The sequence below is a fragment of the Populus euphratica genome, unplaced genomic scaffold, assembly GCF_000495115.2.
Source record: "Populus euphratica unplaced genomic scaffold, PopEup_1.0 scaffold948.1, whole genome shotgun sequence".
Taxonomy (NCBI): domain Eukaryota; kingdom Viridiplantae; phylum Streptophyta; class Magnoliopsida; order Malpighiales; family Salicaceae; genus Populus; species Populus euphratica.
The window spans coordinates 23,026-34,510 of NW_011500811.1; the positions used below are offsets into that span (position 1 = coordinate 23,026).

General features: G+C 35.7%; 1 protein-coding gene across 1 annotated transcript; it reads right to left on the reverse strand.

Moving 5' to 3' along the window:
• Positions 1-4,582: 4,582 nt before the first annotated feature.
• On the reverse strand, positions 4,583-10,956 carry LOC105116449 (uncharacterized). Its single transcript, XM_011013819.1, is given in 6 exon segments — positions 4,583-5,103; positions 5,220-5,426; positions 5,429-7,695; positions 7,934-8,663; positions 8,775-10,036; positions 10,565-10,956. Coding segments are annotated over 6 exon segments (5,379 nt in total).
• Positions 10,957-11,485: the final 529 nt, after the last annotated feature.

The following is an 11,485-nucleotide window of genomic DNA, read 5'->3' on the forward strand; positions in this document are numbered from 1 at the left end:
TCCTTATCTTCTCTTGTCTGCCCAAAACGTCATTGATAACGTCAAAATTGGAGCCAGTTGCAAACATGAAAGTTGTAGGCAATTGTCTCAGCTTTCTTGTGTAAAACATTCAGCTCATTTGGACTTCTAGAACTCCAGATATGGCCAAAATACCGAACAGTGCTCGGGCTGGAAGACAGATTCGGGCTTCTTTGTTGTTGCTACAATTTGGACTTGATAATGACCTTTTTAGATCTTGGGCTCCATATGAAAGTTGTAGGAATATGTCTGACCTTTCCATCCATATAAATTGGACCTAAATCTGAGATCTGTAGCTCCATATATGACCCAATTACCGAACAGTGTTCCGGTTTGGATTGCACCGACATCTCTTTTCTAAGTTTGGCCATCTCGTTATTCTTGTAATTTAAGTTCTTAAAGTCATCAATCAATCCTTTCATTTATGTGATAGGCCTGCATTTAAAATGAACATTTACCATAAATTAAAGGTATCTTATATTATTAGATAAATTATTATAAACATGCTTTAATTAAGGAGTTATTGATACTTCAAGTGCAAAATGATGATATAAAACTATGATAAAAATGCACTTTTAAGTACTAATCAATAATACTTCTTGAAATATTCAGATTTACAAACTCTCGCATTGTTATCACTTAATTCTACTCATATACTTATTTAACATATATTCTTAAACCTTAATTTTCACACACACACACTTTAATATATGATTGTGGGTTACATATTAGATTATTACATTATTTATGTTCTTTTGTTAAAGGTCACAACTAAGGGAAAGGGATTGTATATAATTAAAAAAAAAGAAAAAAAAATGATAATAATAAAAATGTAGATAAGTTTGGTTTCGTAGCCTCCCTAACCTAAGCAATTAAGCCCGAAGGGGGTGTTTTAACACCTAATACCCTAAAGTCAACTGACTTGGGAGCTATTGGCCCAACGCTTGCTATATGGGTTGAGGAGAAAAACTTAAGGGAATCAAACATTGCACTATCTACATGTTAGTATCTACATCCTGAGTTACTAAGCTCGTAGGGGTGTCTTAACACCTAACGCCCTAAGACCAACTGGTCTGGTAGTCATTAGCTGAAAGCTCGTGACATGGGTTAAAGATGCATGATGTTTTTAAATTATATGTATATATATTTTTAAAAAAAAAGAAGACAAAAATAATAATCCCAACCCAAGGAAGTTAACCTTAAACATTAGAACAAAAATTTTATTTTCGTCCAAGAAAAGCCCCACAATTATGTGTTGATACATTGAGCACAAAAGAAAAGTTTATTAATATCTTGTTAAGACGTATTGAGCAGATATATATATAAATGAGAGTTTGTTTATCTGGATAGATTAATGGAAGTTAAATGATGAATACCTTACTTTGTGGAATTTGCAAATTGCTTTTCTATTTTAATGCTTTAATTACTAGGGACTAGTAATAAGCTGGTTTGGGGGTGTGATTAGTACTTAAAAATGCATTTTTATCATGGTTTTATATCATCATTTTGCACTTGAAGTATCAATAACTCCTTAACTAAAACATGTTTTAGAAAAATATATCTAATAATATAAGATACCTTTAATTTATGGTAAATATTTATTTTAAATGCAGGCCTATCACATAAATGAAAGGATTGATTGATGACTTGAAGAACTTAAATTGCAAGGATAAAGAGATGGCCAAACTTAGAAAAGAGATGTCGGTGCAATCCAAACCGGAACACTGTTCGGTAATTGGGTCATATCTAGAGCTATATATCTCAGATTTAGGTCCAATTTATATGGATGGAAAGGTAAGACATAGGCCTACAACTTTCATATGGAGCGGGTCTACTTTATATGGATGGAAAGTTAAGACATAGGCCTATAACTTTCATATGGAGCCCAAGATCTAAAAAGGCCATTTTCAAGTCCAAATTATAGCAACAACAAAGAAGCCCGAATCTGTCCTCTAGCCTGAGTACTGTTCAGTATTTTTGCCATATCTGGAGTTCTAGAAGTCCAAATGAGCTGAAGTGTTTACACAAGACATCTGAGAAAATTGCCTACAACTTTCATGTTTCAAGTGGCTCCAATTTTGACGTTATCAATGATGTTTAGGGCAGACAAGAGAAGATAAGGATTGTCACCAAGTCAAGAGTTGGCCACCTACTTATCAATTAGTCATCAAATCAATAGTTCCCAATTTTAGCCTATAAAAGGAGGCATTTGCCATGCATTTAGGCATCTTGGTGTCCAGATCAAGATGATGTTGTTGCTTTCTCTCTTTGTATTTTTTGTAATGTTTATGCTTTGCTTTCATTAATATCAAGTTTATGCCTTTCATTTCCTTTCCTTTACTTTGTTAACTCTTATCTTATTTATGTTTCTATTTTGTTTATTTTTTTTTTCTTTCATTATGTCTAGCTAAATTTATTATATCAAGGTGAAAAGGTTACACTAATGGTGTAAGAATAAGTATAGTGTAAACTTAATATGGACTTTAATGTTTGATACTAACATGTTTTATATTTGTTATTTTGTTCACTCTTTAATACTTTGCTTGTTAAATGACTAATCTTGATTTATGTTGTATAACACTTGGTACAACAAATGCTTGACACTTTCATAGCCCATACTGTATGGTATAACCGGTACCTAAGCTATGAAAGGAACTTGATTTGTTGTTAACATAAGTTATAATCATGAATGCTTGACGAGATTTACAAGTATTAGCATTAATCGAATAAGATGACTAATGTAATCATGTTAATAATCGATAATCAGATTGGAACCTCCTTTATGTATGGTTTCCAATTAAATAATAAGAGTTTATACTATACTTGTTTGACATACCATTAGTGGAACCTCTAACCTTGACATTTGTTATTATCATTGTTTAATCCTTTCATTAATATTTCATATCAAAGTTCTCATCTTTTTCTTCTTTTTCTTCTTCTCTTTCTTTATTATTATTATTATTATTATTATTATTAGTACTACTACTACTACTACTACTATTAGTGTTGTTGTTGTTGTTATTGTTATTCTATTATTGTTATTTATAATTTGTACAATTAACCTCCTTGTGGTTCGACCCCGGTCTTATCGGGTTATGTATTACTTTGACACTCCTGCACTTGGGAGAAGACATCAATCTTTTAGTCGTGTCATCTCTTTTTGCACATTTATTTTTATCAACATGAATAATAATGAGTAGTTTATTCTTGATGTCATGAATCTTATGAAAAGGTATTCTTTGCATTTTGAGAGCATTGTTTATTGCTCTAGGTTGCTTGCTTGCTTGATTAGAAAGAACTTCTATAGGTATGTAACGTAGGCTGTAGTTTTTGGCTATGAAAGAAAAGGATTCATAAGGCTCAAAAAGTGTTTCAGGGCTTCAAAGACTGAGAATCACTATTAACAGTTTGACTATTAATGTTATTCATACTTTCTTTTGTCGCTCTTTGATTTGCTGCTTCTTTTTTTCTTTTTCATTGCTTTACTAGAGAGCATACTCACTTTATCGTGGTTATCACCTTTTCTTGTGATTTAGGCATGCCCCCTAGCATTTGAGTTTCTTGGGCTTTTTTTTTTTTTGCTTTCTCACAGCTTTATCATCTTTCTTGATCATTGAAATTTTACTTGCCCCCAGTGTGGGGTGTGATTCTAGTCGGGATTTTTTTTATGAAAGAAAAAATTATTTAGGCTCAAAAAGGGTTTGCAAGGGATGTACTTATTTTAGAACGTGAAAGGAATAACAAAAATGACCTTTCCTCATTTCAAGCGCAAGCAGCTATGATCAATAAACTTTGACCTCGTATAATGTGATGGTTTATTCTTTGCAAAGATACATTTCATGAGTTATGAGCAACAAGTTCACTACATACCATTATTAATACATTTAAAAAAACATGATTCAAGAGTAACGAGGTAAGGGTTTTTTTTTTAATTTTTTTTATAATTTAGTCACCTAAATAATGGAGTTGCTTGATTCACTCGTCATTCTACAAGTAGAATGTCAAAAATATCGTTTTTGGATAAATATCAAATTACTTTTTGAGATCAAAATGCTAGATCAATTTTTCAAAACTCTAATAGGGAAACTGAAAAGGTAATGAATTGAATATATGAGATCATGCAAGGCTTCAAGATTGTATTTACTGATTCTTTGATATCAATAAACATTTATAAGAGAGAGCAAAGACATGCAAAGTGAATTTCTTGGCAAAACTTTTATTGATTTGATGAGAACTTATACAATCATGGATAATATTTCTTCACAGAATTGGAATTCACTGGCCTACTCCAATCTTCTCCATCCATTCTTGTCAGTATCAATGCTCCTCCAGAAAATGCCTTCTTTACTACATAGGGACCTTCATAATTGGGTGCCCACTTGCTATGATTTTCACTAGGTAGTAATAGGATTTTTCTCAATACAAGATCTCCTACTTCAAACTCTCTTGGTCGAACTTTTTTGTCACATGCTCTTGCTACCCTGCTTTGATACAGTTGGTGGTGACAAATTGCAGCTAATCTCTTTTCACTTATCATATTTAGCTGTTCATATCATATCTTTGCCTATTTAGCCTCTTCTAGCTCAGATTCCATGAGGACCCTTAGAGAAGGAATTTCTACTTCCAAAGGTATCACTACCTCCATTCCGTAAACTAATGAATAAGGTGTAGCCCCAATGGATGTCCTTATTGTTGTTCGATATGCATGTAGACCACAAGGAAGACATTCCTGCCAATCTTTATATGTAACCACAATTTTCTGGACAATCTTCTTTATGTTCTTGTCTGCAACTTCAACAACACCATTCATCTTTGGTTGGTAAGGGGATGAATTGGAATGCTTGATTTTCCATTTAGTGCATAATTCCACGATCATCTTCCAATTGAAGTTCTTGGCGTTATCGGTTTTTATCTTTTCTGGCAAACCATACCTATAAATTAAGTCTCTCTCAATGAAACGCTTGACCACTTTCTGCGTCACATAAGCATATGAACAGGCCTCCACCCACTTTGTAAAATAATCAATTGCGACCAAGATAAATTGATGACCATTGCTAGCTTTTGGATTAATAGGCCCAATCACATCTATCCCCCACATTGCAAATGGCCAAGGTGACACCATATTGAAAAGGGCAATGGAGGCGCATTAATTTTGTCACTATACACCTGACATTTATGACATCTTCAGACAAATTCTATACAATCCTTCTCCATAGTCATCCAAAAATACCTAGCTCTTTGCATTTGTCTCGCCATCATGTGTCCATTTACATGGGTGGTGCAAATTCCTCTGTGTACTTCGTACAAAGCTTTATTGGCTTCTGATCTATCTAGGCATCTTAATAAAGTCCCATCAAATGCCCTTTTGTACAAGATTTCTCCATCTAGAAAGTATTCCATTGCCATTTTCTCAATGTCTTCTTATCTGTCTTTGAAGCTTCAGAAGGATATTCCCGATATTGGATGAATCTTTTTATATTTGTATACCAAGGATTGCTATCAATTTCTTCTTCTATTAAATAACAATGAGTAGGAGAACTTCTGATATCAATGCCTATAGGATGTACTCTGATACCACAATCGATTGTGGCCATAGAGGCCAGGGTTGCTAAAGCATCTGCAAACTGATTCTTATCCCTTCCTAAATGATTGAACTCTATCTCTTCAAAGTTTTTAGCCAACTTGGAGAGATATTCTTGATATGGTTTCAATTTCTCATCTTTTGTCTGTCATTCCCCCTTTGTCTGGCAGATTATCAACATGGAGTCTCCATATACCTCTAGTTTCCGTATCTTCAATTCCAATGCAGCTTCTAATCCATGAATGCAAGCCTCATATTCAGCCGTGTTGTTTGTGCAACTAAATTGCAGTTTAATGGAGATGGGATATTGTTTTCCTTCGGGAGAAATTATTACAGCACCAACTCCATTACCAGACACATTCACTGCACCATCAAAGTACATGGTCCTCCCTTCATTTTCTATTACTAGCACATCTTCATCAGGGAAGTCAAAATTTAATGGCTCATAGTCTTCAAGGGCGTTACCAGCTAAATGGTCTGCAATTGCACTTCCTTTCACGGATTTTCTTGTTTTGTAGATGATATCATATTCAGCCAACAACACTTGCCATCTGGCCAGCCTATTTGACATGTACGGTTTTTCAAAAATATATTTCAAAGGATCTATCTTTGAAATTAACCAAGTGGTATAATATAGCATATATTGTCGAAGTCTTTTCGCACTCCATACCAAAGCACAACACAACTTCTCAATCATACTGTAACGAGATTCACACTCAGTGAACTTTTTGCTAAGGTAGTAGATGGCTTGTTCTTTTCTTCCAGTCTCATCATGTTGGCCAAGCACATAACCCATTGCTGATTCAGTCACTGTTAAATACAAAATGAGAGGCTTTCCAGGCACAAGTGGTACCAATAATGGTGGGTTTTGCAGATATTGTTTGATCTTATCAAATGCTTTTTGATAGTCTTCATCCCATACTCCAGGGTTTTTCTTTCGAAGTAATCAAAAGATTGGTTCACAAATGACTGTAAGTTGTGAAATAAATCGAGCAATGTAATTTAAAAGCCCCAAAAAACCTCGAACTTCTTTCTCAGTTTTAGGAGTTGACATAGCTTGTATGGCCTTCACTTTGTCAGGGTCTACTTCTATGCCATTATTGCTTACCATAAATCCCAATAACTTCCCCGATTTCACCCTAAATGTGCATTTTGTAGGGTTCAACTTTAATTGATATTTTCTCAGCCTTTCAAATAATTTCTTCAGAGCTAGGATATGGTTTTCCTCATCTTTAGACTTAGCAATCATATCATCCACATATATCTCAATTTCTTTATGCATCATGTCATGAAACAGTGTCACCATTGCTCTTTGATAAGTTGCCCCAGCATTTTTCAGTCCAAATGGCATAACTTTATAGCAATATGTTCCCCACGGGGTGACAAATGTTGTTTTCTTCTTGTCTTACTCGACCATTTTAATCTGATTATACCCAGAGAAACCATCCATAAAAGAGTAAGTTGAACTCTTAGCGGCACTATCCACTAGCACATCTATATGGGGTAAAGGAAAATTATCCTTCGGGCTTGCCTTATTCAAGTCTCGGAAATCCACACATACCCTGATTTTGTTATCTTTCTTGGGTACTACTACGATATTGGACACCCATTGAGAATAATCGACTATTTCCAAGAATCCAGCATCCCACTGTTTCATTATTTCTTCTTTCACTTTGATTAGTATATCTGGCCTTGTCCTCCTCAACTTTTGCTTAACTGGCTTACAACCTTCTATCAAAGGTAGTTTATGTACCACAATATCAATATCTAGACCAGGCATATCAGCGTATGACCAGGCAAAAACATCAACATATTCTTGTAAAAGAGCAATCAGTTTACTTCTTTGGTCAGTAGAGACTAGCTTCCCTATCTTCAACTCTTGTTTATTATCCTCGGTGCCCACATTTATCAGTTCTAATTCTTCTTTTGCAGGCTTCCATATGCGGTCAGATTGTTCGACTAACCTTGCGAACTCATGGATATCCTTTTCACCAAACTCTTCCTCATCCATGGCAATTATATTTTCATCAAAGTTAAGCCAATTATCCACAGTGCAATGAGTTTGTGAGGTGTATGACAATCCGCTTTCAGATTTCCTGAAAGCGGAAAGTGTTTCGGTTATGAGTATATAGTTATGGAAAAGTAAATAAATGAACACAGAAAAAGAAAAACACGATTGAAAGAAAGTATGCATGATCTCATTGAAATTTAAAGGATAGAAAGGCTCAACCACAAAACCTTATTGCCAATCTCTTAAGCCATGATGATTTGGCAAGGCACAATTATTCAAACAATACAAATAACCAAAACAACAAACAAGTAAACAAACATTACTTTTTGAAAATAATTGGAACTTCATGAATTTCCCAATTTGCTAAATCTTCTCCCTCGGTCAGTTTCCTCACGAATTCTGATGAGCCATCTTCCAAAATGCCAATAGTCAGCTGGGGCAACTGGTCATGAGTACTATCTTCTTCCTTTAACTTTTGTTCACCGACTTTTTCAAGATAATTGATAGGAACACCATTGAATTCCTTTCTTAGTCCTCCCTCATAGTCTTCAGTTTTTATCACATATGCAGATCCTGGGAACGTTACATAGATTGGGGGGATCTCCATTCGATCTTCATCTGGTTCTCTCTTTTCAAACCGGGCCATTCTCTTTTCTCTTCTAATTTCAGCTGCTCTTTTGAAATCTGCTTTCCCAGGCTTAAACCCTAAGCCAAGCCTTTGATCCGCGCACTTCATTTTTATCACATTAACCCTCTCAGGCATTCTAGTAGTGTGGTCATATTGAAATGGCAGTCCATGCTTTAAGAAGTATTTAGCAGCCATTTTTGCTGCTTCGGAAATTTCTGGCTTTCTTCGTATTGTATTTTCTGGTACCCATTCAGCATTTACAACTTCAAATGCATGCAGATTTCCATCCTTACTTTCTTCAGTTTCTATGTAAAGGATCAACACATTTTTCATTATTGACAAAGTTTCCTTAGTCCTCACAGTCACCAAATTTCCATTGATTATAAACTTGACCCGTTGATGTAAAAAAGATGCGACAGCTCGGGCTGCATGGATCCAAGGTCTCCCAAGTAACATGCTATATGATGGATGAATGTCCATTACTTATAATGTGACTTGAAATGGTTGTGGGCCAATGATTAGTTCAACATCAATACTCCCAATGATTGGTCGAGGTGACCCATCATATGCCCTAACAGTCATGGTACTTGGCTTCATGTGAGAGGCATCAACTGGCATTTTATCAAGTACATGTCTTGGCAATACATTGAGAGCAGAACCATTCTCTATAAGCACCTTAGCGACCACATAATCCTTGCATTTTATCGTGATGTTCAATGGTTTATTATGACCAGTCCCTTCATGATCCAGCTCATCATCGGTAAAGTAGAGGTAGTTGGTGGCTTGAATCCTGCCCACCAAATGTTCTATGGAGTCTTGTGTGATATCCTGAGGAACATATGCTTCATTAAGAACCTTTTGAAGCGCATTCCTATGCAATTCTGAACTCAACATTAATGACAACAAAGAAATCCTAGTAGGTGTTTTCTTTAACTGATCAACCACACTATATTCGTTGTGCTTCATCAATTTTAGAAATTCATTAGCCTTTTCATCACTTACTGGCTTATTAACCTCATCTATCTTTGTCAATTCCACCATATCCTTTCCTTTGGCTTTTCTATGGTTTTCAAACTCTTCAGGAGTAAAACATCTCCCACTCCGAGTAAGTCCTCCTATTTCAGCATGGAAAACAGGGGCAGGATTTGTGTTGTGAAAGGAATAACCATAATTATAGGGTTGGGCATTAAAACTCCTGCTGACAATATTATTAGGCTTGGTTAGGATCATTTTTGGTGGACCCTTTTCGGTTGGTATGTATCTACAAACTTCCACTTTCTTGTTACAAGCAGTCATTGTTCCTACCAACTCATCTTCTTTGGGTTTCATTAATCTTAATACTCCCAACGTCATCATATTTTCTACCTTCAAATGAAACTCCTCGTATGAGTCGATATCATGCCCCAGCTGCTGATGATATTTACAATATTCATTCTCATTCCTTACAGCTTGTACTTTGACTGGTGTCTTTAAATAGTTTGTTTGCCTCAACATCCCATACAATCTATCCATAGTCACCCTTAAAGTTGATGTACTTCCCTTTCCTATCTCCAAATTATTAACTCCCCCACCTCCAGAAGCATGATTTGGTAGAGGGTTAGAATTCATATTTAGAGACTCATCAAAAGAAATCCACCCAGCTTTGATGAGCTGAAGGATTTTTCCTTTGAAAGCAATACATCCATCAATATTATGACCGACAGCACCAGCATGGTATTCACATTTTTTATCGGGTTTATACCAAAAGGGAAATGGTGGTTGTAAAGGTTTTAATGGAATAGGTGCTACCTGACCAATACTAAGCAATCTTTGGTGCATTTCAGTAAGAGATATGGGTAATGGTGGAAGTTGCACTTGATTTGTTGGAAAATTTCTTCTTAGGCGGTAGGCATTATTGGTTTAGTTGTTTATTGGGTTGTTTTGGGTGTTTGTAGGTGAAGAGAATTTTATATTGGATATAGAGGGGGTAGGTGGAATACTTTTGAAGCTGTAATTATCTTGGTAGGTTTTCTTCCCTCTATTTTCCCTTTCAACATTGTGAACTTCCATTTCTTTCCTCTTTCCAATAAAACCTCTTTTTTCAATAGGATCCACGATCCTACCTGTCCGAACAACTTGTTCGATCCTTTCAGCTATGACAACCAAATCAGAGAAATTTTATGTTGCACTACCTACCAAGTATTCAAAGTACGAGGCTTTGAAAGTGTTGGAAAATAAGCCAGTCATCTCCCTTTCTAATAATGGAGGACTTACTTGTGCGGCTAATTCACGCCACCTTTAGGCATATTCTCTTACAGACTCTTTACTGCCTTTTTCCATAGCTTACAGACTTGATCTATCTGGGGCAATGTCCATGTTAAAGTTATACTGTCTAATAAAAGCATCAACCAAGTCCTTCCATCCTTTAATCTTGGTATTATCCAAATGTATATACCAAGTAAGAGCAACATCACTTAAACTATCCTGAAAGAAATTGATCAATAATCTCTCATGATGGACTACTTCAGCCATCTTATTATAATATGCTTTAAGATGGGTGATTGGGCATTGAGTTCCGGTATATTTAACAAATTCTGGAACTCTGAATTTTCTGGCAATAACCACGTTAGGCACTAAACACATTTCAGCGGCCTTCATGGGATCATACAAACTATTCCCTTCTATCGCCTTCATTCTTTCTTCTAAGGCAGCTAGCTTTTCATGACCATTTTCCTCCATTATCTTGTTCCTTTGAGGTTCTTCTTATATCAACACAATATGGGGGATCCTCATTGGTTGTGCTGATTAAGTAGGTGCGAAAGGAGCAGCATGCTGAGGTTCGAATGGTGGAATAAAGGAAGGTGGAGGCTGAGGTGTACATGTTTGTTGAGGAGATGTTCCTTCCCCAGCTCTAGGTCTCAAAGCTTGCTCGAGCAAGCTAGTGAGGCTTGCCACATCCTCTTTCAGGCTTTCCAACTCTCTTTGGTGTTGCATTTCTAATTGAGTTCTCTCTTCATTTTTCATTTTCTTTTGTGAATGAGTATTATGGATACGTTTCAGTTAAGGACCTATATTTCACCTGTTATATGCAGAATATGACAATCTATAAGCAAATGTATGAGATGCATGAATGTGAATGTAATATATTAGATATAGATTCACGCTTTGTTGGTGACATATGGCCGTTATTCATTGGATATGTGGGTTGAGCTTGAACTTGATATCATTGCTGTAATGCCGAGGAGAGATCTCTTCAGCTTTTTGACAT